The 27,789-nt window shown below is 42.1% G+C and overlaps 1 protein-coding gene across 1 annotated transcript in view; it reads left to right on the top strand.

Annotated features, from left to right (window-relative positions):
• The window catches only part of LOC117368704 (transient receptor potential cation channel subfamily M member 4-like), a 72,672-nt gene that overhangs the window by 18,848 nt on the left and 26,035 nt on the right, over positions 1-27,789 (top strand). The window contains exons 7-13 of the mRNA XM_033962447.1: positions 527-591; positions 1,609-1,791; positions 11,548-11,647; positions 11,857-11,975; positions 12,263-12,631; positions 12,866-12,997; positions 13,289-13,418. Coding sequence (XP_033818338.1) covers positions 527-591; positions 1,609-1,791; positions 11,548-11,647; positions 11,857-11,975; positions 12,263-12,631; positions 12,866-12,997; positions 13,289-13,418 — 1,098 coding nt within the window. The remainder of the gene's footprint in view (positions 1-526; positions 592-1,608; positions 1,792-11,547; positions 11,648-11,856; positions 11,976-12,262; positions 12,632-12,865; positions 12,998-13,288; positions 13,419-27,789) is intronic.

The raw sequence follows: 27,789 nt of genomic DNA on the forward strand, positions 1-27,789 counted from the left end.
GAGGGCAAGGCAATATAGACCCAGGGAGATAGAGGAAAGGGTTGAAACTATAGGGCGAGAGAGACAGTAATAAGCAGAACTGCAGTAGTTTTCTTAGAAGTTGTGAATGCGAGTTTCTTCCTGTACTTTATTGTTGCACCTGTTGGGTTTTTCTGCTCCTGTGTTATTCCTACTGCTGATCTGTCATTTTTCTGCTTTTTGGATTTACCCATGCAGGGGCTCTGCATTTTTTCCATAGTTTATGCTTTTTTGCTGTTTTTATGATACTGTTGGCCACTGTTGGAAACAGGATACTGGGCTTGATGGACCTTTAGTCTTTGTTGTTTTTGTTTGCTGCTGTTGTGGTTTTGCTGCCAATGTATTTCACCACTTGGTTTGCTGTTGCTGCTGTTTATTTGGCTGTGTTTTTGCATTTCTCATTATTACTGTCTTGGTTTGCTTATGCTGCTGTTGCTCTGTATTGTCATTTTCCTTGTTATCACTCGCTTTCTGGTACTGGGTTTCATCAGTATTCTATGTTTTACAGGGAAGGGAAGTATTGAGATACCAGTACTGTGTATGCTGATTGCAGGAGAAGCCCAGATGGTGACGGTAAGATGGGTAAACACAGAGATGCAGACTCAGCAGTACATACTTATTGAATCTTTAGTCTGCCTGCTCAAACAGTGTTCGAGACAGCTTATTATTCAGATACAATAAGTTCTTGCCTCAGTGGGCATATAATCTAACTGAATCGGGCATTGAGAGTTCTTTCTACTTAAAAACAAGCCAAATTCCCATGGTGAAATTTACATGAAGTGCTATAGCAGTGTCTCTGAAACTTTTTTTAGCTCCGGCACCCTAAACGGGCAAATGTTTTTTGCAGCACATTATAATTGAGATAATTGAAATTATAAAATTGCAAAACCAACAATAAAATTAAATTTGAAAGTTATTTATTTAAAGTTCTTTAAACTATTTATTGGTAATTGTAACAAAAGTGAAACTAAAGTAGATAGAATAGAATTGCTAATCAACGCAATGGATGTGCTTGTTTTGAGTGCAAATTAACTCAAAATGCAGCTCTATAGTTGACAAGCAAACACACATTTCATCATCCACCATCTGCAGTCATTCTCTTTTTTTCAATTTATTTTCGTTTAGAGCTGAAAATCCAAGGTCGCAAAAATAAGAAGATCCAAATGGATAACTACTGCATAAAAAATAAAAATAAACTTGCTTGCTGTTAGTTTTCAAGGACCAATCACGTAAAAAAATGATGCTTGTTTGGGTTGTTGCTCATAACATTGACAGACTCTTGCGTACATGATGTACATGTCATCTATTCTAGTGTATACTTATGAAGGAAATTTTTAAAAGTAAAGTAAAATTCTAGAATCTCTTGTGGCACACAAGGAATCTCTTCAGGGCACACAGTTTGAGACACTGTGCTATTGTGTGCTTTGATCTAAGTGATTTTTCCATTGAGACTTTTTTTGAAATGTTATCAAGGGCATGTGAGAAGAAAATATCACATTAAAAGACCCATACGGACACTTTCAGGCAGATAGAAGCCATTAACTCCTACATTTTCTAGCTAATGTTTCCATGCTCGTTCTGTTCCTCCAGCGTGTGTACAAAGCCACCAAAAGCAACATCCCCTGCCTACTGGTAGCAGGATCAGGTGGGGCTGCTGATTGCTTGGCGAAAATCCTGGAGGAGGCGTTGACTCTTGAAGCTGTCCATCTTCTAGTGGAGGAGAAGCTGAAACAATATTTTCCACAGGAAAATGTGTCCAGGCTGGCCAATCAGGTATGTATTGAGGATAAAGAGTAACCCATCAGAAAATGATACCAGCTAGTGTTTTACCCCCTTCCCTCCACATCAAGCTGGAAATTTATTGATTAAAATGTATATACTCTCTTCTGGTAAAAATCCTTGAAAGTGTTTTTATGACATACAAGGAGATACAGTCATTCTCAGTCCCTTGCCAGCTTGTTAGGACCTGCAGAGCCCTGGACTCTCCATAAGTTGGTTACAGTACGATCAGCCTGTATACATCCTGGGGAGCTCTGGACTCTCTGTAAGATGGTATGATATCTGATGCTCTGAAAGTCCTTTCTTCAGTGCTCTGAATTCTCTGTAGGTATCTAATACTCTCTCAGTCTTTTCTTTTTTTCTTTTTATTATTTTAAACCATTTACAAGTTACACCCCTTGTTAAAGAAATACAGTGCAAAAGAATAAAAATATCAGGTAAATACTTAGTAGAATAAACAATACACTTCCTCAGACCACTATAATTCCAGTGGGGGTGGACTAAGAAAGGTTATGGAAGAATCTTTAGTAGGTTAACACATATAAAGAAAAGAGAACAAAAACGGATAACTCTGACTGTTTCTTTTCTTATTTTTTAAACAGTGTCAGTTGTTATCGTCTTGAGATCTAAGAAAGATCTCAGGTGTTCTGGTTGAAAAAAAGACATATCTCAGGCCCAGATATTTAATTACATATTTACATGAATATGCCAAAAGGTAACTGGCACCTAGCTTCTTAGTTTCTTCTCCCATCTCCAAAAACTGTTTTCTTTGCTCCTGAGTAGATTTAGTAATATCAGGATACAGCCAAAGCCTTTGACCAGAATAGGAAGAAGTAGGATTTTTAAAATATATCCTTGGCGGCAAAAACCCATGCAGGACTTACACCCTAAATGGTGAAATCCTAACAAGGACTGTAGCAGAACGTGACTTGGGGGTGATCATTAGCAAAGACATGAAGACTACCAATCAAGTGGAGAAAGCTTCATCCAGGGCTAGACAAATCATGGGCTGTAGCCGTAGAAGTTTCGTCAGCCGTAAGCCCGAGGTCATAATGCCGTTGTACAGATCCATGGTGAGACCCCATCTGGAATACTGTGTACAATTCTGGAAGCCGCATTATCAAAAAGATGTGCGGAGAGTTGAGTCGGTTCAGCGAATGGCCACCAGGATGGTCTCATAAGAACATAAAAACATAAGAAACGCCCTCACCGGATCAGACCGAGGTCCATCTAGTCCGGTGCTCCGCACACGCGGCGGCCCAATTAGGTATTCCTTTTTGGAGACCTGACTTTACCGTATCCCTCAATATGATATGCAAGAAGGTGTGCATCCAACTTGCGCTTGAATCCCAGTACCGTAGTCTCCGCCACAACCTCCTCCGGGAGTGCATTCCAAACACCCACCACTCGCTGAGTGAAACAGAACTTCCTGACATTTGTCCTAAACCTGCGGCCACTCAGTTTCAGGCTATGACCTCTTGTCCGTGTCACATCTGAAAATGTTAGCATTTCTGCTTCTTGGTCTATCTTATCAAATCCTTTTAATATTTTAAAAGTCTCTATAAAATCCCCTCTCAGTCTTCTCTTCTCGAGGGTAAACAGTCCCAGTTTCCTGAGTCGTTCTTTGTAGCTCAAATGCTCCATTCCTTTGACAAGTTTCGTGGCTCGCCTCTGCACTTTCTCCAACAGAATTATATCCCTCTTGAGGTATGGACACCAGTGTTGGACACAATATTCCAAGTGCGGTCTGACCATTGTTCTATAAAGTGGCATTATGACATCTTCCGATCTACTCGTGATTTCCATCTTAATTATGCCTAACATCCTGTTTGCTTTCTTCGCCGCTGCCGCACATTGTACCGATGGCTTTAGGGTATTGTCAATCAGTACCCTTAAATCCCTTTCTTGTTCGCATTTTGCTAATGTCACCCCCAACATTTTGTACTCATGTTCCTTGTTTTTCTTTCCTAGATGCATCACCTTGCATTTGTTTATGTTAAAGTTCATCTGCCACTTTGTCGCCCATGTTTCCAGCTGGTTCAGATCTTTCTGGAGGTCCTCGCAGTCCCTTTGAGAACCAACCGCCCGACATAGTTTTGTATCATCCGCAAACTTTATTATATTGCATGTTGTTTCCTCTTCTAGGTCGTTTATAAAAATATTGAACAAGATAGGCCCAAGAACCGAGCCCTGAGGTACACCGCTAGTCACTTTCTCCCAGTCCGAGAATTTCCCATTTATGCTAACCCTCTGCCTTCTGCTTTCTAGCCATTTGCCGATCCATCTGTGTACTTCTCCTCCTATTCAATGGCTTAGTAGTTTCTTCATAAGCCTTGCATGTGGGACCTTGTCAAACGCTTTCTGGAAGTCCAAGTAAATTATATCCACTGGATCTCCCCTGTCCATTTGTTTGTTCACTTTCTCAAAGAATTGTAGTAAATTTGTCAAACATGACTTCCCTTTTCTGAAGCCGTGTTGACTAGCCCTTATTAGATTGTGATCCTCCAAGTGTTGTACAATGTTATCTTTTATTAGTGTTTCAATTATCTTCCCTGGAACCGATGGGAGGCTCACAGGTCGGTAGTTTCCTGGATCACCTCTTGATCCTTTTTTGAAAATTGGGATGACATTTGCTATTCTCCAGTCTTCTGGTATTTGCCCAGTTCTAATAGACATGTTAGCTACGAATTGTAATAATTCACTAATTTCCACCTTAAGTTCCTTTAATACTCTTGGGTGAATTCCATCCGGTCCAGGGGATTTGTCGCTTTTTAGTTTGTCAATCTGAAAGTGTATCATGTCCAACATCACATTTACTGTTGTGAGGCTTTCCTCTATGGCCCCGGTGAATATCTTCCCTGTGGTTAGTACTGCTGAAATGTCCTCATTTGTGAAGACTGAGGCAAAGAATGAATTTAACCTATCGGCAACCTGTTTGTCCTCTTTAATTGACCCTTTCCTTCCCTGGTCGTCGAGAGGGCCCACTGCCTCTCTTGCTGGTTTCTTTCCTTTTATATATCTAAAAAAAGGCTTGAAATTTTTGGCTTCTTGCGCTATCTTTTCCTCATAGCCTTTTTTGGCGTCTCTTACCACTTTATGACACTTTTTATGGTCGATTTTGTGACAGTTCCAGGCTTCCGTCGTTTTCTCCCGTTTCCATTTTTTAAAAGAGTTCCTCTTCTCCCTCACTGCATCTTTCACCTCTTTGGATAACCAAGCTGGTTCTCCTTTGTTCTTTTTTCGCCTTCCTTTGGATATCTTCGGTATGTGAAGATTCTGTGCTTCTGTGATGGTGTTTTTCAGTAGAGACCATGCTTGATCAACTGTTTGGATGTCTGCTTTGCCCTTCTTGAGCCGTTTTCTAACCATAGTTCTCATGCTGTCGTAATTTCCTCTTTTGAAGTTAAAGGTCGTGGTTCCAGTCTTAATTGGTTTCCCCTTTCCGATGCCAATGGTAAAATTCATCATATTGTTATCACTTGTCCCTAGCGGGGCCGTAACTTCTAAATCTGCTACCCTACCAGCAATGCCATTTATGACCAAGTCCAGGATTGCATTTCCTCTTGTCGGTTTCTCCTACCATTTGTTCAAGGAAGCAATCTCCTAACAATTCAAGGAATTTTAACTCCCTGCCGCAGTTTGACGTTGCCAATTTCCAGTTGATCCCCGGAAAGTTGAAGTCTCCCATGATCGTCTTATTTCCTGGTTTACATCTTCGTTTAATTTCCTCCATCATTTCTTGGTCTGTTTCCTCAGTCTGTCCCGGGGGTCGATAATAAAGTCCAATTTGTATGTCTGCTTCCTTTTGTCCAGGAATCTTTATCCAGAGTGACTCTAGTTTACCATTTGCTTCTGTCTCACCTTCTCTAACAGTCTCTATTTCTTCTTGGACATACAGGGCAATACCTCCCCCTTTTTGCCCAATCCTATCTCTTCTGTAGACTTTATATCCTTTCAACGCCGTATCCCATTCATTCTCTTCATTCCACCATGTTTCTGTTATTCCTATGATATCCAGTTGTTTTCTTTTTGCTAATTCTTCCAGCTCGCCCATTTTGTTTCCTAAGCTTCTGGCATTCGTGTACATACATTTAATTACTGTTTTTGCCAATTTACTGGATTTAGTGGTTCTCCCATCCTTTTTTGTATCCATTTGATCTTTTTTATCGTCTCTTGTTGTATCCTCATGTTCTTGCCCTATATCAGTGTGTTTGCTTGAAGTTGCCTCCTCAGTATATCCTGGTGTCCGGGCCATCGACCTAACTTTTTTATCGGCTCTTGTTGTATCCTCATGTTCTTGCCCTATATCAGTGTGGTTGCTTGAAGTTGCCTCCTCAGTATATCCTGGTGCCCGGGCCATCGACCGATTGTCGACTGTCGGCTCTCCCCTGATCATTAGTTTTTTTTTGTTTTTTTTTTGTTTTTTATTATTTCAAGATTTTACATTATCATTTATACAAATAATAAGAAAAGAAAAGGAATTTTACAGAAACATAAATACAAATGTTATAACCTACTAAAGGTTCTTCTATATAATTTCCTCTAGTCCACATAATTGAGAGAGAAAACAGGTAAATGAAACAGATATATTTAAATATAATCCTGATCAATAAAGATCAATCATTCTGGTGTATAAATACAAATCAAAACTCCAAATTATTAATTATGTGGTGAGAGAAGAAGGTGAACTTGTTTCATGACGTTGTAAAAATTGTTCTAACTGCATTGAGTCCCAATAAACATATTCATTTTCCTGAAATTTAATCAAACATTTACAGGGAAATTTTAAATAGAATGTGGCTCCTAAAGCTAATACCCTAGATTTCAAAACCAAAAAAGATTTTCTTCTTAATTGTGTTGCTTGGGCCACATCTGGAAATATTAATACATTGTCTCCACAAAATTTTGTTTGTTTATTCTGAAAATAAGCTTTCATTATTAAGGATTTATCTATTTCTCTCGTACATGTTATTAAGAGTGTAGATCTAGTTTGGATAATATCCTGTGAGTCCTCTAAGAAACCAGTTAAATCAAAATCAATCTGTTCCAACTGATCTATACCCGGTTCTATGGAAACTTTTTTCTTCTGAGGAATATAATATAAATTTGTTAAAGGCAAATTTTCTATGTCAGCCATTCCCAAAACTTCCTTAAAATATTTCTTAACCAATATTTCAGGGGAAATCAAATGAGTTTTGGGAAAATTGACTAGACGTAGATTTTTTGCCCTCTGCAAGTTCTCCATTTTTTCAAATTTCAAATGAGTAATATGAAAATCCTTAACAGCTGATGAGGAGACTGCTTGTAAAGTAAACATTTGGGACTCTGTTGACCTAATAGATTTTTCTATAATCTTTAAGTTTGAATCAACATTCACAAACTTATCAATCACTTCCTTTGAAAATTTTTCATTCTGTGTCACCACAGATTTTAATAACCCCTCCATTCGAGTATTAATTAACCATACATCTTTTAAAGTAACTTCCTGAGGTTCAGCCTTAGGATCTCTAGGAGCCAAAGCCTCATCTTGAAAAGATAAGGCTTTCGGCATCACCCCATAAGACAATAAGGGTGATGTCTGTTGCTCAGAGATTTCCTCTGGCTGAAAAATGGAGCCCGGATTTGGCTCCAATTCACCAGGAATACCTGGTGGAGGTGGTGGAGTTCTACCTGGAGGACTAAGAGATGCTCCTGATAGTGAACTCGCTCCTTGGCTATGGCTGAGTACACTGGATGGAACTAAATGTCTATCTATGGGGCCCATTAAAATAGGCGTAGACACTTTTGCTTTCCCTTTTCTTTTTCCCATATTGTAGTTAAAGTTAAAGTTACATACGTTTCTCCCAGTGTCTCCAAGGGGCTCCCAAGGGGCAAAACGTGCCCCTTAGGACACGCCCCTTTGGCCACGCCCTGCGGCCGCACCCTGCGGCCACGCGCCGCAGTCGCGGCGTCCCTTTCTACCTCGGAGAAAGGACCCGCGTGACGTCGGGCGTCTGTCTCCGCAGATGCCTGCAGGGATTCAGCAACCCGGTCCCAGCTTAGATGACAGTAAAAGCGCTGCAGTCCTGAGCAAATAGCAAGTCCAGCAGGTAATTACACCTTAGTGCCTGTGTCTCCCCGGTCTCCTGCAGTCGCGGCGTCCCTTTCTACCTCGGAGAAAGGACCCGCGTGACGTCGGGCGTCTGTCTCCGCAGATGCCTGCAGGGATTCAGCAACCCGGTCCCAGCTTAGATGACAGTAAAAGCGCTGCAGTCCTGAGCAAATAGCAAGTCCAGCAGGTAATTACACCTTAGTGCCTGTGTCTCCCCCTGATCATTAGTTTAAAGCCTTCTCAATGGACTTCTTTATGTTCTCCGCCAGGACTCTCGCTCCCTGTTTGGCGAGGTGTAGTCCGTCCTTTCTATAGAACCTGCTTCTTCCCCAAAATGTTGTCCAGTTACGCACGAAGTCGAAACCCTCCTCTTCGCACCAACGCCTCATCCAGGCGTTCACAGCTCTCAGTTCGTCCTGTCTCTTTGCGTCCGCTCTCGGTACCGGACGGATTTCCGAGAAAGCCACCTTCACCTCCCTGACCTTCAACTGCCTTCCAAGTGAGCGAAGCTGGTCCTTCATTTCTTCCCTGTCATACTTCCGTCCGCATACATCGTTGGTTCCCACGTGGATAATCACTGCAGTATCCTTTCCTCCTGCTCCATCTATAATCCTGGTAATCCTGCTGGCCACATCCTTCACATTTGCTCCAGGCAGGCAGGTGACCAATCTATCCTCCCTTCCTCCTGCAATGTGGCTGTCCACATTTCTTATTATAGAATCTCCGACTATAATCCCAATCTTCTTTAGTTGGAGGATCCTCGGCGTAAGTCATAACTTCTTTCTTCTGTGTCGCATCCTCAGATGGTCTTTCGTCTGTGCTGATTTGATTGGTGTCACTTTCTGCTTCAATTATTCCACCCTCCTGGGTTGTTCGGTCACTTTCTGCTTCAATTATTCCACCCTCCTGGGTTGTTTGGTCGCAGATCTCAAGCCCGGGGGTCTCCACAATCTGCTAGTGGGCATCTTCGATTTATCTCTCCAATTCTTCAATCACATCACTAGTGCTGGACTCCACAATCAACCTCTCCTTCATGCGATTTACCTCTTTGCTGATGAGAAGTTCCTCTAGTTCCTTCACCGTTTCCTCCTGCAACCAGACTTGCTGTTTCAGGCTTTCTAGCTCCCTGCACCGGGTGCAAATGTATGCCATAGTCCCTGAGGGGAGGTACTCATACATACTGCAGCTGGTGCAGAAGACTGGAAAGCTTATCTTCTGGTTTCCGTAGATGCTCATAACCTGTTCCTCCTCCGAGCTACCTTTGCTGTATGTGTGATGTATGTGTTAACCCACTATACCAGTAAGTACCGGCGAGTCCACCTACCAATTAGTTGTTTTCCCTTTGTCCCAACCAACCGTCTGAGTTTGTATGACAGATTACTACTTAAGTTTGGGAATAATTAATTTGATTAATTTGTTGGCCTTGGTTCCTTGGTCCTTCTTAAGGCGTCTTCGCAAAGGCGCTCTCACTAAGGCGAGCGCCTTTGCCGCTCGCCTTCGCTGCGCGCCGTTGGCACTCTCCCCTTTAAGGGGGAGCCGAGTCGCGGTTCTGGTGATGCACTGGGGGTGGGTGGAGCTACCTCTCGCCTACCCCACGCTGTCTGCGATTCAGTTAGCCTTCCCTTGCTGTTTTTACTTAAATAAAACTACTGCTTACAGTGCCCGCAGCTTCGTTGTCTCCTGCCTTCTTTACAAGCTGGCTTGTCTCTCCGCGGCTCTCCTCTTTAAGGGGGAGCCGAATCGCGGTTCTGGTGACGCGCTGGGGGTGGGCGGAGCTACCTCTCGCCTACCCCACGCTGCCTGTGATTTAGCCTTCCCTTGCTGTTTTTACTTAAATAAAACTACTGCTTACAGTGCCCGCAGCTTCGTTGTCTCCTGCCTTCTTTAAAAGCTGGCTTGTCTCTCCGTGGCTCAGGACTCAAGGATCTCCGCGGCTCAGGACTCAAGGATCTCCCATATGAGGAACGTCTAAGTAAGTTGCAGCTATACTCACTCGAGGAATGCAGAGAGAGGGGAGACATGATTGAGATGTCACAGGCCGTATCGAGGTGGAAGAAGATCTCTTTTTTCTTAAAGGACCCACGGCAACAAGAGGGCATCCGTTGAAAATCAGGGGTGGGAAATTTCATGGCGACACCAGAAAATATTTCTTCACCGAAAGGGTGGTTGATCGCTGGAATAATCTTCCACAACAGGTAATTGAGGCCAGCAGTATGCCAGATTTTAAGAAAAGATGGGATTGGCATGTGGGATCTCTTCATGGAGATAGTTAGGGGGTGGGTCATTAGTCGGCAGACTAGATGGGCCGTGGCCCTTTTCTGTCATCATTTTCTATGTTTCTATGTATTATTGAATTCAAGTCCTGTTCAAAGACAAAATTAACTGCTAGTGTTGCCCGTTCTTTGACTTGAGAAAGGGCTTCCTCCAGAATTTCTGTAATATTAAGAGGATTTTCAGCTGGCTGTATTATACTCCTAGGGACTGAACCAGTTGGCTTATCATCTGTATCCTTCTTATTAATAAAAGGTAAATAGTATGCCCTATTTATAGGGGGAATAGCTTGTGGCGGATACTTTAAGTTTTCCAGCAGGTATTTTTTGAAAACTTCTACAGGTAATATGCCTAGAATTTTAGGGCAATTAAGAACCCTCAGATTTAAACATCTGTTGAAATTTTCAATTGCTTCAATCTTCCTTTGAATAAATTTTTGATCTTTAATTACTTCAACTAAGGTATTTTTCAATGGGCTGGTTTCACTTTGAATTTTTTCAATACAGTCCCTATGCACCTTTTCAAAATTAAAGGAGAAAGTGTCCACCTTAGAAACTAATACATCTAGGTCCTGAGCTGTATTTTCAACTTTCGCATCCAGTCTTATGGCTTCAAGAAGTGTCCCCAAGGAATTTCAGTAGCAGATGCTGGTCTCCCAGACTTCACTGTAGATTGACTGTTTCCTTGGGGAGAACACTACATCCAGAGCGCCCTCCAGGGTCTCCTCTTCCCCACTTCTAGGGTTCAGCTCTAGCGCATGCTCTTGAGCTGGACATCGAGGATAATTCAATAACAGGGGAAACAAAGAGATCTCCCATTCCTCTAGGCTGAGTGATCCCATGCTCGCACCTAATGCAGAACTTGAACCCCCATCTTCAGTCTGAGCCATGGCGGCAGCTGACAACCTTTCCAGAAAGTGTGGGATAGTTTGCTGGACCGGGGTTAACAATTGAGCTGGACCTACAGCTCTCACAACCCCTTTCCTTTTAGTATGCGGCATAGCAGGTCGAAACAGGCAAGAAACAGCTAAAAAAACAGTTTTTATAAAGGTAAGCAGCTATTTTAGAGCTGGAGACTGTAGATGTTGTTAAGCTCCTTCGGCCATCTTGATCCCTCTCTCAGTCTTTTCTAGAGTGTCCTGGACTCTTTGCAAGTTGTCGAGTGATATTATTAGAATATTTTAAAGATCCCTGAGAGAAAGTCATTAGAGGCCACTGGCTGGTCAATCTTTGTCTAACAGGCATGGTCTGGGGTGACTTGTTTATTCTTGAGCCCCACAAGTGGTCTGTGGCATAGTAAGGATTGTTAGGGGCTGCAGGGTGGAACCCTTGCCTTTTGCACTGCCAGTTAAGCTTGGGCCTTCACATGTGTCCTTTTCCTCCCACTAGGTGGAACAAATTCTGGAAAATCGTGAGCTGGTAACAGTATACTCCCATCAGGACGATTTGGAAGATTTTGAGACTGTCATCCTGAATGCCCTGGTGAAAGGTGAGGAAGACTTCACCCAGATGACTTTTGAGAAATGTTCCTATATGTCTCTCCTGGAAAGGAGAAGGTTCTGCATAATTCAACTTCTCTCTTCTGTCCTTTCTCTGTCTCTATTCCGTGCTCTCTCTTCTCCTTATTTCTGTGTCTCTGATCATTGTATGAGTGGACTGCAGTGAAGTCTGACAGGATCTCTTTGTCCTCATGTTCAGCATGTAAGAAACAGAGCAGTAATGCTATTGAGTACCTGGATGAACTAAAGCTGGCTGTGGCCTGGAACCGCGTGGATACTGCAAACACTGAACTCTTCCATGGGGAGATCCACTGGAAGGTGAGTAGTTGAGGAGTGGTTATTGCAGGCTGGAGTTATGAGGAGAGGGGTTAGAAGGGTCTGGGTAGAGGCCCCTGTAGCATGAGTGGAGTGTTTACTAGAGGCCCTATAGCTATAGGGGAGTGTTTACTAGAAGCTGGCAGGAAGAGTCTTCAAGGGACTACAGAGGGTATCACAGAACTATCCTATACCATAATAGTAAGGATATTAAGGAAGCCTGTCCACTCCACTTACCTGGCATAATTTTCTCCATTTTTTTGTTGATCTCTCTGCCTCTTTGGCTGCAGACAAATGACCTGGAAGACACCTTGACAGATGCACTGATCAATGATAAAACAGACTTTGTGAAACTCTTTATAGAAAATGGTCTGAACCTGGTGGATTACCTAACATATGGTCAGCTAGAGGAACTGTACAGCTCTGTACCAGAGAACAGTGTAATCTACGAGCTCCTGGCACACAAGCAGGAAGAGCGGGAGGCTAGCAGGCTCCATCACCATGAGTACCAGCTGGTGGACACCAGTTTCAAGGGGAAGGACTTCAAACTCTACGATGTGTCCAAAGTCCTGCGGGAGCTGCTTGGGGACATCTGCTCCACTTTCTATAGTCAACAGCTGGGCAGCTACAAGATACAGAGCAACAGGAAGTTCTCCAATGTAAGAGAGCAGGGGGGTTTCTTCTCCTGTAAGCACAGAGATGCCCCCCATCTCAGTATTCAGGAGTGAGGGGCCATGGTGAGGTCCTTCTGTATACAAAAGTGCCCCTACCTCAGTATGGACTGTGAGTGGGGTTCTTTTCTTGTAAACATAGATATATACCCCTCCCTCTGTCCAGAATTTAGCAGTTAAGATAAATGGGATCCTGTGCTGACAAGTTTCTCAATCCTTCAGGCTAAGACTCCACTGGAAGCTGCCCAGAACATGAGGTACAACACTCAAAAATCTTCCATGCCCTGGGTGGATCTGTTTATCTGGGCTATCCTGCAGAACCGCAAGGAGATGGCTAATTACTTCTGGGAGATGGTGAGTGAGCAGTACAGGGAGGGTGGATAGCCCTCAAAACACCTCCAATGTACCCTGCAGTCAGAGGTATATGACAGTTCTGTTCAGTCTGTGAATGTGAGGTACATTGGAAGTATGTGAGTGAGGGCTGTTCAGAGGCTAGATAACTGAAGGGAATCTGGAGGTGAAGAAGAGACGCTGGGGGCTGGATGATCAACTGGTAACAAGTGCCAGATGACTCAGGGTGTTTGAAGGCTATATGAGAAAGGGGCATCTGTGGCTCTGAGATTACTGATGAGGTTTCTGTTATAGGGCTCTGACTCTGTGGCATCTGCACTGGCAGCCACTAAAATCCTCACAGAGTTGGCTCGTTTTGCACTGGAAGCAGAGGAGGCTCAGGCTATGAGAGAGCTAGCTAGAACATTTGAGCATCTGGCCATAGGTAAGGCGCAGTCAATGCTTACACTGCACAGTGTGTCTTAAACTCCCTTGGCTTTTCTAGATCCAAGACTCTTTCCCAGCCGATCTGTCCTTGTGTTACCAAAGCAATACATAAAGGAGGTAATGTTAAGAAATGAATTTGCATGTAAATGCCAACACAAGCTCACCCAATGCCACATAATGATTACCCCACAAGTAAAATAAGTGCAAAGCCATGTATAAGCATTCGCTGTAGGTGCATTCAGGGGCAGAGTCGCTTGTCATGCCTTTCTGCCTGTAAGTGGTAAAAAGAAAAATATTTGATGTGAATGCCCCAAAGTAAAACTGTATGCAAATCTATCTTATGCATATTCATGGTGGATATCTTGAAAACCTGACTGTCCAGGTGGTCCATGAAGACTGGGTTTAAAACCACTGCTCTAAGATAAGAACGTAAGAGCCGCCATACTGGGACAGACCGAAGGTCCATCAAACCCAATATCCTGTTTCTAACCCAGGTCCCAAGTACCAGACAGAAACCCAAAGAGTAGCAACATTCCAGAGTTGAGATTGTGATGTCATAATGCTTCACTCCACCAATGCCTAAGAGCCAGCCTCATCAGTGATATCACAATGGCTCAATTGTCCTATATTTGGCTCACATAAGAACATAAGAGCTGGCATACTGGGACAGACCGAATGTCCATCAAGCTCAGTATCCTGTTTCCAACAGAGGACAACTCAGGTCCCAAATACCAGGCAGAAACCCATAGAGTAGCAACATTCCAGAGCTGAGATTGTGATGTCATAATGCCTCATTCCACCAATGCCTAAGAGCCAACCTCATCAGTGATGTCACAGTGGCTTGATTGTTCTATACTTGGTTCACATAAGAGCTGCCATACTGGGACAGACTGAAGGTCCATCAAGCCCAATATCCTTTTTCTAACAGTGACCAACCAAGGTCCCAAGTACCTAGCTAGACAAACAGATTTTATGCTGCTTATCCTTGGAATAAGTTGTACACTTTCCCAAGTCCATCTTAATAATGGCTTATGGACTTTTCTTTTTTTAGTAAAGGTAAAGGAGTCTTAATATTTCAACTTAATTGAAGTAGTGCATTTGATCTTGTAGATTACGAGGAATTTATTAATTGTTTAGAAGCAAGCGGTATTTCTGGTGAAGCACTTCAATGGTTTCAAGGTTTTTTACATATACACTCCTACCAAGTTTGAATTGGTGATACTTTTTCTAGTAAGTGGAGTAATCCTTGTGGTGTTCCCCATGGTTCTCCCCTTTCCCCAATGCTTTTTAACATTTATCTGGCTTCTTTGGGGTCTATATTAACCACCTTTGGGAACAAAATTATATAGTTATGCGGATGACATAACCATTGTGATTCCAGTTCCCTCTTTACCATCTCAATCTACAGATTTCATTGCCACTGTAATTCTCGTTGAGCAGAGGAGAACAGTTTAAGTTGAAACTTAATTCAGCTAAAACGACATTCTTTTTTTGCTAGCCCATCTAATAAGATTAATGAAGGGATTTTGAAATTGAACGGAACTTCATACCCTATTAATTCCACTATTAAAATTCTGGGGGTTTACTTGGATCAGAAATTGTCAATGGGAACTCAAATAGTTGCCATAGTTCACAAAAGCTTCTTTATGTTGTGGAAACTACAAACAGTTAGATCTTATTTTGATACTAATTCCTTTAGACTTCTAGTACAATCTTTGATTTTGAATATTTTAGATTATTGTAATATTATTTATTTAGAAGGTTAAAAAAAAAACTTTAATTACGTATCATTCAAAATACAACTGTTCGTTTATGAGATATAATTTTGAGTGGAGTTATAAGGGGGAAGTTGGGTTTGAATTGGGGGTGGGGCTGTTGGGATGGATGGTGGTGAAGAATTATGATCTTGTGGTGGCATGGGGGTGGTATGGATAGGAAAGGGATTTGGGGCAATGGGGAAGGGTGGTTTGGATGGAAGTTGACAAAAAACTTTATTTTTCAGTTTGACAAGGGATGTGGAATGCTATGGAGTATATTTTTATTTGGCTTGGATGGGGACTGGTAGCTGGGACGGTTCCTATCTTTTGATTGGATTTTTATTACCAATTTATGTAATATCTTTTTTGGTCAAGTATTCACATGTTTTTAAAGTTCATTACTTGGAATGTGGGGGGTATTTCCTCTCCATTTAAAAGGAAAAAAATATTGCAAAGTTTAAATAGACATAATGCATCTATTGTTTTTTTTACAGGAGACTCATTTGACAACATAAGAGCATTCTAAATTTCTTGCTTGGTGGGTGGGTGATTATATTGAAGCCCCGGCCCTTCATAGAAAGGCAGGGGTAATTATTCTTTTTCATAAAAAATTAGTGGTTGAAAAGATACATTTTAATATTGATCCAAGAAGTTGTTATATAGCAAAGGTTAGGAGTAATGGGGCAAATATTTTGCTTTGTAATTTATATGCTCCAAATTCTTATGATAAAAAGTTCTTTACTACAATTTTAAATTATCTTATGCAACAGGATTCTTGTCCTATTATAATAGGGGGTGATTTTAATAGGGTGCCAGATCCAGAGATAGACAAATCGGTCCTTTGGAAAACAGATAGGTTAGATGTAACTAAAGGGATTCCTTTGTTTTGTGATTCTTTAAATTTATTGGATATTTGGAGGGCGATGCATCCTTTAGATAGGGATTATACTCATTGTTCCAAGGTTCATAATATCCATTCCATGATTATCTCCTTTGCTCTGATATATTGTTTTCCAAAATTCAAAAGACTGGGTTACATTATCTCTGATTTATGAGTCTTTGAGTTTACCACAATGGAGATTTCCATTGGATTTATTTCATGATAGTAATTTTCAAAAACATATTCTTGATTGCTGGAATTCTTATCAGATTAATAATGAACATAAGGAAATTCCTACTTTGTTTTGGGAAACAGGAAAGGCGATATTGCATATTCTAGTCAAAAAAAGAAAGCTCATGATAGGGCTATATTACGTTTAGAAAAGCAATTAATTAAAATTAGAGGTATTCATGCCAGATGTTCTACAGAAGATAATTCTGCTCAATTATTAGCTATACAGCTTCAGTTGAATGAGCTTCTTCATCAAAGGGCTATTAAATCTGTGAAATATTATCAGTATCAATTGTATAAATACGGTATTAAGTCGGGAGCATTATTGGCTCGTTTGGTGAGAGATACATGTTTGTCATCTAGGGTTTTGTGAATTCAATCAGTTCAGGGTCAATTTATTTTTATAAAAGATAATGATATTGGTAAAGTATTTCAGGATTATTATTCTTCTTTGTTTGCTCCTAGTCAGGATAATGGATTATCTAGTGATACTTATTTGTCCAGTTTAGAGTTACCTTGTATTAGGCAGGTAGAATGAACACATTTGAATCGTTCTGTTGGGGAAGAAAAGTTGTTATTGGCTATACAACAGAGTCCATTATGTAAAGCACCTGGTATGGATGGTTATAGAGCTGAGTTTTATAAGATTCTTGGGCATAACATAGCGACCCCTTTAATACTGATGTTTAATAATCAGATTAAGGAACAAATTTTACCTAAAACACTTCGGCAGGCTCAAATAATTGTATTTCTGAAATTGGGTAAAGATCCTAATAAGGTGGAATCATATAGACTGATTTCTTTGCTTTATTATGAAGCTAAATTATTGGCTAAGATTTTGGCTAATAGATTGGCGAAGTTGTTACCTGATCTGATTGCTGAACCTGAAGCAGGGTTTGTAAAAGGACGTACAGCAGTTAAGAATATTCGGTCTATTTTATATTCTTTAGAGTGGGTACGTCATAAGAATCTACCATCATTGTTGATTAGTTTTGATGCTGAGAAAGCCTTTGATAGGGTAAGATGGGAATTTTTGTTTGCAGTTTTGACTAAGTATGGTATTACAGGTTATTTTCAGGAGGCCATTAGGATCTTTTATTAATGGTTGCTTTTCGGAATTTTTTGTGGTGAGTCAAGGAACAAGGCAAGGATGTCCTTTGTCTCTGTTACTTTTTGTATTGACCCTGGATCCATTGATTCATGAAATTCTTGCTAATCCAGATATTTGTGGAGTGGATATCAGGTCTTCTTTTAAAATTGCTGCTTTTGCAGATGATATTTTAGTGCATTTAACAAATCCTAGGATATCATTACAGTCTTTACTGGAAAGTTTTGTTGAGTTTGGTAATTTTTCTGGATTTAAATTAAATATGGATAAATCTGAAGCCTTGGCTACTAATGATAATTTCCGCATGCAGTGGGGTCCTGATTTTCCACTTAGATGGATGGAAGATAAATTTAAATACTTGGTTAATTTATATTCCAGTAGATTCTAAATTTCTATATAAATCTAATATTCCAGATTTTATGAGTCACACAAAATAAAAATTGTTGAAATGGCAGTCTTTGCCTTTATCCCTAGGTGTGTAGGGATGTTTCCTTATTTGCACCTGAAGGTTAGGCCTCTCTGACATCTTCAAGCCTGAACCATTATTTGCAAGAAATAATTCCAGCCTGAACCTAGCAAGAAGAGAAAGAAGAACACATTTTTGCTGTTTCTGCCTGATGCCTTCTGGGTATTTACCAGAACTGTATTCTAGTCAAGGACATCCAGCTATGTCTATGTGATCTGCCCATGTGAATCTTGGGGGAGTTATACTCCTATGCTGTGCTTATCTATCGAAGGTGCCTCTGTCTCCCAGCCTGTATGAGACTTTATACAGAAAGGCTATTCATCTAAGTTCTGTTTCTGGATTGGTCCAAAGAGGTCATCTGACGAGATCCAAGGGAAATGTGCTAACTATAATTTAGTCTGTGTTAAGGTGTGGGTGAACTCGCATCTCATCACAGGTATTCTCCACGTACCTCTTTTATAATAATTAAAACCTGAACAGTTACCTCGTGTGACTCTCTGAGAGAGTGAATCGGACCTTAAACAGATCTGGATTCCATCACATCAAGGAAACCTTTGCTGCCAATAAATTATAGCTGCACCAGTGGCGGACGAACACTTGTTCCTGTAACCCAAGGATTTTTATATCTGCTAAGCTGAGGAGAAACGTCTTCCATTTCCCCTGATTCTGTGCTAAGGCCTAATTGAATGGTGAGATAAGGAACTTATTATCTTATCAGCTGGGGTTAGATAAAGTATCCTATGGTGATATAGGATAAGGCTTGTAAAGTTACTCTTGGTGATAACTGTAATTATTATTATTATTTTATTTCTTATATACCGCCAAAGACGTAGAAGTTTGAGGCAAAGAAGGGCTGGACAATCAGCGAATAGTTACAATCAGTGAATACAGATACAACAAAGAATCAGCGAATATGGTTTACAACAGAGGGTTGGACAATCAGCGAATAGTTACAATCAGCGAGTACAGGTACAATAAATATGCGTGGACAAATGTAAGGTGGGCAGGGCGAAGAGGTAAGGCAAAAGAGAGCTTGGGGAGCAGGGGTAGGGAAAGAGGACTAGGTTATGATTCGGTTAAATAGGTTAGTTTTTAATAATTTCCTGAAGTTTAGGTAGGATGAGGAGCGCGAGATAATTCTGCTCAGCCAGTCATTTAGATGTCCTGCTTGGAAGGCAAGTTCTGTTCAAGTGTCTTTTGTATCAGCAGGCCTTTAGAGTTGGGTGGTTGAAGAGGTGGGTTCTACGGGTGGGCCTGGAAGGGCAGTTTAGGGAAAAATGGTGAGTCAAGTATAAGGGGGCCATTACAAGAATGGATTTGAAGCAGAGACAGGCAAACTTGAACTGGATTCTTGCTTCCATGGGTAGCCAGTGGAGTTTTTGATAGTAGGGAGTTATGTGTTCCCATTTATTCAGCCCAAAGATCAGTCAGATTGCCAAATTTTGGATGATGCGGAGTCTTTGTTTGGTTTTTTTGAAGGACCCTAGGTAGATTATGTTGCAATAGTCAAGTAGGCATAGGATGTAGGATTGTACCAGTAATTGGAATGAGGTTGCATCGAAGTACTTTCTGATGGTTCTCAGTTTCCATAAGGCGGAGAAGCCTTTTCTGACCAGTAAGTCGGTGTGAGTTTCAAGGGTGAGGTTGTGGTCCAGTGTCATTCCCATAATTTTTATGGAATCAGTGATAGGGAAGACTTGACCGTTTAAGGAGATTGTTGAATCTTTGATTTGGACTCGCCAGGAAGAATTTAATTTTTTCAGAGTTGAGTTTTAATTTGAAATCGGTCATCCATAGTTCGATTTGTTTTAGGATGGATGCCAGGTGGTTTGTTATCTCAGGAATTATGATGGTTAGAGGAAAAACTAAGGTAATGTCGTCAGTGTAGATATAGAACTTGATTTTCAAGCTTTGTAGTAGGTTCCCAAGTGCGGCCAGGTAGATGTTGAATAGTGTGGGGGAGAGGGGAGAGCCTTGTGGGACTCCACATGCGTTTACCCAGCTGAAGGAGTGTGTATTGTTATTGTAAACTTGGTATGATCGCTTACTTAGAAAACCTTGGAACCATTTTAAAACGTTGCCTGAGATGCCGATTGACTCCAAACAGTCTAAGAGGATGGTATGATCAACTAGGTCAAAGGCGCTACTTATATCAGACTGAAGGACTAATGCACTTGTGCCCTGGCTAAACAGGTGGTGGAGGGAGTCTAGTAGAGAAGCTATAATGGTTTTGGTGCTGTGTCCAGAACGAATTTGTCCAGATAGGTCACTAAGTCTTGGTTGACCAGCCCCTCCATTAATTTAGCAAAGAAGGGGATGTTGGCGATGGGTCTATAGTCTGATGTTAGGTAGATGGGTTCTTTGGGGGTTTTTATAATCGGAGAGATTAGGAACTGGCCTTGGTCCTCAGGAAACGTGCCAGAGAGTAAAAGGGAAGAAATCCAGGTGTGTAGTTTGGCTTTGAAGGTGACCGGGGCAACTTTCATTACATTAGGTGGGCAACAGTCCAGTATGCAGTAGGAATTAGCGTATTTTGAGTAAAGCTTGCAGAATTGTTGCCAGTTAGGGATTGCAAAGGTGTTCCAGAACAGATCAGCCCTGGGTTCGTTGAGGTGTTGAGCGACTGGGTAATTTAAATGGTTGGTTGTGGGGATCAATAGGGTGGAACTCAGCTTGGAGATTCTGGTGTAAAAAAAGTCGGCCAGGGCATTGGCTGGTGGTGGGGAGTCGGAGGTAGTACAGGTTAGGGTATGAGTGTCATAAAGGTTATTGACTATTTTGAAGAGGTTTTTGATGTTGGGGTTGGGGGAGCCGATTTTTTGCGTATAGAAGTTAGTGCGTTTGGTAGTTATGAGATTTTTGTATTTTTTAATTTTGTTCTCCAGTTGGTTCTCTCTTTACTATCACCAGATTTTAGCCATAGTCTTTCTAGCTTCCGTAATTCCCGTTTCACTGATCCTAATTCGGCGTCAAACCAGCCATCTGAGTTTTTGTTTCTCATTTTCCTTGTTTTAATTGGGCCATTTTGTTTAGGATCTGAGTGCTTGTGATGGTCCAGGCTTCGGACGTGAATGAGTCAGGGTCCGGGTTGGAGATGTCGTAATGAGACCAGAATTCCACTGGGTTGATAAGGCCTCTGGTGGTTATCATTTTCTTGGTCTTTTTTGCCTGTTTGGGGTTGGGTGGATGATGTTTTGCTTGCCAGTTAAGTTGGAAGTAGCATAGTCGGTGGTCAGACCATAGGGAGTCAGTCCAAGTGGCTAGCTCCCAGAGAATCTTGGGGTGGAGTTGTTCTTTGGAGGAGAATGTTGCAAGGTCTAGATGGTGACCTTTGTGATGGGTTATTTCAGGGGCCGGTACGAAGAAGTCTAGAGAGGTGATGAGGGATAGTAGGTCTTTGGTGTCACTCCGTTCAGCTTGTTCTAGGTGAATGTTCAGGTCACCGATCAGTAGGTTGTAGGGACCTGTAATTGAGTTAGTGAGGAGGAATTCGGAGTTGTCTTTAGCGGTGGGCCATTTCTTAGGAGGGATGTAAAATAGAGTGATGATTAGGCTATCTTCTAGTTGGTCAGATTGGAGTTTACAGGAAAGAATTTTGAGATCTGATGAGGAGTTTGAGGCTAAGATGGTGGACTCAAATGCATCTCTTGTAATGATGGCTAGACCTCCCCCTCTTCGCCTGGATCTGGGTAGAGAGGTAATTTTAAATCCAGGTGGTAGACATTCACGAATTATGATGTCTTTGTCAGAGATCAACCAAGTTTCTGTTAAGAGGACAAAGTCGGGGTTGGTCTCCTCTAGCCAATCTTTAACTAACTGGGCTTTGTTCCTGACAGATCGGATGTTTAAGTAGAAGCCTAGTATCTTTTGGTAGTGAGGAGCGTCAATAGGGGCTGAGTATGTAATTTTCTTCAGTGATCGTCGTATGTTCCTGTGAGGTTTCTTTGGTTTGCGAGAGGGGGGGGACAACTAGGATTTGGAAAGAGACCCATTCAGAACAGTCAAGAATGAGGCGTTGAGCAGGCCTATGAGGTTCTGGGAAGGTAGGTCGAGGCCTAATGAGGATTGGGATAGGGGAGGAGAGTAATGCCTTGGTTAACCAGCTTTTGTAGCAGGCCCAGTAAAACATGAGAAATAGAGTTAGGTAGTAGTGTAAGGAAATCATCATGCAGAGTAATGCATTTGGGGATTAATAATAGGAAGGAACCGTATATGCTGGGAGGAGAGAAGCTGATATGCACGGACGGGGAGAGGGACCTTGGGGTTATAGTGTCCGAAGATCTAAAGGTGAAAAAACAGTGTGACAAGGCAGTGGCTGCTGCCAGAAGGATGCTGGGCTGTATAAAGAGAGGCGTAGTCAGTAGAAGGAAGAAGGTGTTGATGCCCCTGTACAGGTCATTGGTGAGGCTCCACTTGGAGTATTGTGTTCAGCTTTGGAGACCGTATCTGGCGAAAGACGTAAGAAGACTTGAGGCGATCCAGAGGAGGGCGACGAAAATGATAGGAGGCTTGCGCAAGAAGACGTATGAGGAGAGACTAGAAGCCCTGAATATGTATATCCTAGGAAAGGAGAGACAGGGGAGATATGATTCAGACGTTCAAATACTTGAAGGGTATTAACGTAGAACAAAATCTTTTCCAGAGAAAGGAAAATGGTAAAACCAGAGGACATAATTTGAGGTTGAGGGGTGGTAGATTCAGGGGCAATGTTAGGAAATTCTACTTTACGGAGAGGGTAGTGGATGCCTGGAATGCGCTCCCGAGAGAGGTGGTGGAGAGTAAAACTGTGACTGAGTTCAAAGAAGCGTGGGATGAACACAGATTTAGAATCAGAAAATAATATTAAATATTGAACTAGGCCAGTTACTGGGCAGACTTGCACGGTCTGTGTCTGTGTATGGCCGTTTGGTGGAGGATGGGCAGGGGAGGGCTTCAATGGCTGGGAGGGTGTAGATGGGCTGGAGTAAGTCTTAACAGAGATTTCGGCAGTTGGAACCCAAGCACAGTACCGGGTAAAGCTTTGGATTCTTGCCCAGAAATAGATAAGAAGAAAAAATTAAAAAAAAAAAAAAATTTTAAATTGAATCAGGTTGGGCAGACTGGATGGACCATTCGGGTCTTTATCTGCCGTCATCTACTATGTTACTATGCAGTGAGAGATAGGACGGGGTTTAAGATATCTTGGTCTGGAAAGAAAAGTTGAATAACCATGCAGAATACTTATCCGTTTGACTGGTGGGTTGTTGTCTGCTGGGTTTGGAGAGGTCCTGGGGAAGGTGAAGGATTAGGTGGTATGTGCGCTTGTTTCTGAAGAGGAAAACGCAGGAACTGGTGGATGACACTGGGCCCTGCTGAGTCGTTGGACCCGGAGCGAGGCATTGGTGTCCTCGTGGTATTCTTCGAAGGGATGGAAGCTATTCACGGAGAATGGCTGTGCTGTTAGTGGCGGATCGGATGGGTCAGTCGCTGCATTCCTTGGTTAAAACCTCTTTCTTCAGGTCAGTAAACTATACAGTATTTCTGTCCTGTCCTGAGGAGATTGCTGCTAATCAGGAATTAAACACATAAGTGTTTAATTAAACACATAAGTGTTTAGTGTGTGTAATTAGTTTTACTTAGTTATCTAGCAAGTGTGTTGTGATAATTATGTACTGAGTTTCATATATGTAATCGTATATTTTGTGAACAATATTTAGATATTGCTGCTGGCTTGTGAATTATATTTTTCTATTTTCATAATAAAAGTATTTCTCATTAGCCTGGGTCTGGTCTTGTAAATAGGCAAAGAAAGCTGAACCTGGATAAGATATTATGATCTTCCCTAGAAACTAACAGGCACGTATTTGTTTATGTAACTGATTAGTGGACTATAAATCTTCCTACAGGTGGGCGTATTGCTCTTTTTAAAATGGTTCTTTTCCTGAAATGGTTATATACTTTTCAGATGCTTCCCCTAGAATTGACAAGTAGAGATTGGCGGAAATGAACTGCTATTACTAAATTTTGTTGCTCCGGGAAAAAGCCAAAATTATCTTTTGATTTTTTACTAGGATCAGGGATGATGGGTGGTATGGAACTTCTGGATCTTCGTATTTATGGGAAGGCTTGTTTACTAAGACATATTAGGGATTGGGTTCTGGATGAGTGTGTGGCGCAGTGGTTGGAGCTACAGCCTCAGCACCCTGGGGTTGTGGGTTCAAACCCTGCGCTGCTCCTTGTGACCTGGGCAAATCACTCAGTCCTCCATAGCCCCAAGTACGTTAGATAGATTGTGAGCTCACCGGGACAAATAGGGAAAATGCTTGAGTACCTGATTGTAAAACCGCTTAGATAACCTTGATAGGCGGTATATAAAAACCTAATAAACTTGAAACTTGATATTTTATTTACTCCTATAGTATATGAAAAAGCCTTTTCATTTATTATTTCTTCTTCATGTACATCAGTCTAAATTACCAGTTCATTTAAGAGGAATTTCTATTTTAACTCCAATGAGGTCAGTCTGGGGTAATTTAGTTAAATTATGGGGTTACAATCCGCATATAACAGATATGTTACCTATTCAGGATAATGGAGATTTTCAACCTGGTATGACATCTAGGATTTTTAGAAATTGGTGGTTTAAAGGTATTTATTATTTAGTGCAGGTATTGGATGAGACAGGGAAGATAAGGAGTTTTCCTGATCTTTCTGTAATAGTAGGAGGGGGTCCTGGGTCTTTATACACTTACATGCAATTGGTGAATTATTTGAATAAATTGCGGAGATTGGATTTTTCATGTGAAGTTCATGATAGAATTATATCTTTATTTAATCAATATTTCAGTTTCTTTATTACATAAGTGGTGGTGGAATTTACTTCCTACTCATACATATGAAAAAATTTTACAAAATTGGAATGAGTTGGGAATTCAAATTTCACTTCTTGATTTTACTCAAGCTATTAATAGAATATCAAAAGTTATTACGGGGTCTGTTTGGAGGGAATGTATTTATAGAGTTTTACATAAGGCTTATTTTTCCCAAATTCAAGCTTTTCATGCGGGTTTGGTAGATCCCCCAATTTGTATTAAATGTGATAGGGATCCTGGCACAATATCTCATACTTTTTGGTTGTGTCCTTTAATCAAGTCTTTCTGGTCTGCCATCCTATTATATTTGGGTTTTTTATGGGGTAGTCCTGTTGTGGGTTCTTTATGGGGTAGTCCTGTTGTGGGTTCTCCAAGGGGAGTAATTTTTGGTAAGGCAGCAGCTTATGGGGTATTTGGCCAAAGGAAATGTCTTTTGTTTCAGAAGGCATATATGATTGGGCATAAATGAATTATGCAATTATGGTTACAGAAAGAATCTCCAAGCTTTTGGCATTGGAGGAACCAGTTGCATCGTTTACTTTTATTTGAAACTAATCTTTTAGCCCGTTACATTAACGGGTGCTAGAATATATGTCTGTGTGTCTTTCTTTCTTTCTGTCTTTCTCTCTCTCTCTGTCTTTCTCTCTCCCTGGACCCCTTTCTTTGTCTGTCTTTGTGTGTGTTTCCCTGCCCCCTGTGCAGCAGCAGCAGCATTTCCCCCCACCACCCCTTCTCTTCCTGCAGTCTGGCCTTCGGCCCCCCCTTCCCTTCCCTTCCCGCGGTCTGGCCTTTAGCATCTGTCCAGAGAGGAGCGTTACTGTCCCTTTAAGAAAGTTTTCGCAGCTCCCGCGACCGCTGCCACGCTTCACTCTGTCTCCTTTTCCCTCAGTCCGTCGGGTCCCTCCAGGGGGGGGAGGGGCGGGGAAACCGAGATCCGCACACCGGCGAGCCGCTAGGAGAAACGGAACTGAATCCAGGGGTGGGGATGAGGTGGGGGGGACGGTTGCATGCGAGATCCTCCTCCTCCTCCCCCACCCCTTCCCAGGTCACCGCCAGTCAATGAAGGGCTGCTGCGCTTCGGGGGCTGAGGGCATGTGGCGGGGCCACGGCATGAGCCGTTTTAATTGTCAGTTTGCACGTGCGGCCGTCCTCACGCTCGGCCCACCGTGCGCGCGGGCTACCTCTGCCCTTGGGGTCGCTCGGCGGCGATGCCTTCTCCCTCGGCACCGGTCCCTCTCCTCTGACCCCCCGCTGCCGCAGCATTCTCTGGGAGCTCTCTTGGTGATCCTCCAGTAAGGGCTTGTGGAGGCGATAGGCGTCTGTCTGCGGTCCCGGCTTGTGGAGTGGATCCTGGTGACGTATTAAGCGCACATGCGCACTCTCGCCAGCACAGCGCAACAGAAAAGGGATCAGGGAACACGCAGAACAAGTGCGCATGCACGGCTAGCATTTTATTATTTAAGATTTGGGAGGTTCAGCGATCTTCTAGAAGAACTCATTTTTTTATGGAAGTTTGGGATCCTTTTATTCAAAACCTTTCACCTAGAGCAAGAAGTTTAATTCTAAATGATTTACATTGAAGCTAAGGTTGTCTAAATTACATTCCAGATCTTTATTTTATTTCTTTATTTTTGTCACCTTTCATCCGGGGAGGGGAAATTGATTATGGGATGGAGGGGAGGGAAATGGGATGGAAGGGGGGGAATTAAATGTTTTGAAAGGAGGGGGGGAATGGAGAAAGGATGAGGGAATGGGGAGGGCCGGGATAGCGAAGGGGTGATAGGGGTGATAGGGGGGATTATGGTTTATTATATAAAATGTTTGGAGGAATGATAGAATTTTAACATTTGTGAAATCATTTATAAAGAATATCTATCTATATAATACACATATGTATTTTTACTTTATTCTTTCAATAAAATGTTTTGAACATAATTTTTAATTTGAAGAAGACAGACTATGTGCCAACATATTACCAAAAACTTTACTGGCTTTCATTTGAAGGAAGAGTTATATTCAGATTTGGGTGTATCTGTTATAAGGTTCAGATTATCTTGTTGACCACTTCATGTTTGTAGACTCTAGACATTCACTACGAACTTTTACTTTGTTCTCTTTTCCATCTGTTAAAGGTTGTTCACATAAAAGATATTTTAAATAGATTATTGTCTTTTCAGGGTTAAGGAACTTGCCTCCCCTTTTACAAAACTGCACATGACGAATGCTCTGCGCTGCTCTGACGGTCAGAGTTCCTATGAACATCAGAGCAGCACATTCAGCATTCTGGCCGGTGCTAAAAACCTCTGGCGTTGTTTTGTAAAGTGTAGTTACTTACCTGTAACGTAGGTTCTCCGTGGACAGCATGATAGTCAGCCACATATGGGTGTTGTCCCAACAGCTCCCAATTTGCGGATAAGCTCTCCAATAGCTCAGAGAGATTTTTTTTTTTTCTCTCTCTCTGAGCACGTGCAGTGCCCGGGCCCCACTGGGCATGCCCGAGCCCTACCCATTTCCCCCTGCTTCCCTCTAATCCCCAGGATGTTCCTAGCTGTGGCCGGGTCGGCCGTTTGGGGAGGCGGGTGGGTTGTGTGGCTGACTATCCTGCTGTCCACGGAGAACCTACGTTACAGGTAAGTAACTACACTTTCTCATAGGAGAAGCAGGATGAGTCAGCCACATATGGGTGACTCCCTAGCCGAGGGATGTACCGACTGGACCTGCGCCTTAGCGCTTTGTGCATCCCTCGCCTGGCTGTGGAGGCCGAGCCGGGCAGGGTAATCAGGCAAAGCAGGTGAAGTTGTGGAAACAAGGTTTTAGATAAAGTGCTGTGTTAACTGAGCAATAATACTCACAGAACAGTGAACTAGTCAATGACAATCAATGAACAGTGAGAAACCAACTGGTCAACAGTGACAATTCGTACTTGCATGTGAGAATTCATACTTGCCTATTCCACATTCAGTCTAGACAGGAATGCTGGAAGACCTACTTAACTCACAGAACAGCGAAACTGGTCAATGAAAATCAATGAACAGTGAGAAACCAACTGCTCAACAGTGACAATTTGTACTTCCAT

This window comes from Geotrypetes seraphini, chromosome 10 (genome assembly GCF_902459505.1).
Source record: "Geotrypetes seraphini chromosome 10, aGeoSer1.1, whole genome shotgun sequence".
In the NCBI taxonomy this organism is placed as follows: domain Eukaryota; kingdom Metazoa; phylum Chordata; class Amphibia; order Gymnophiona; family Dermophiidae; genus Geotrypetes; species Geotrypetes seraphini.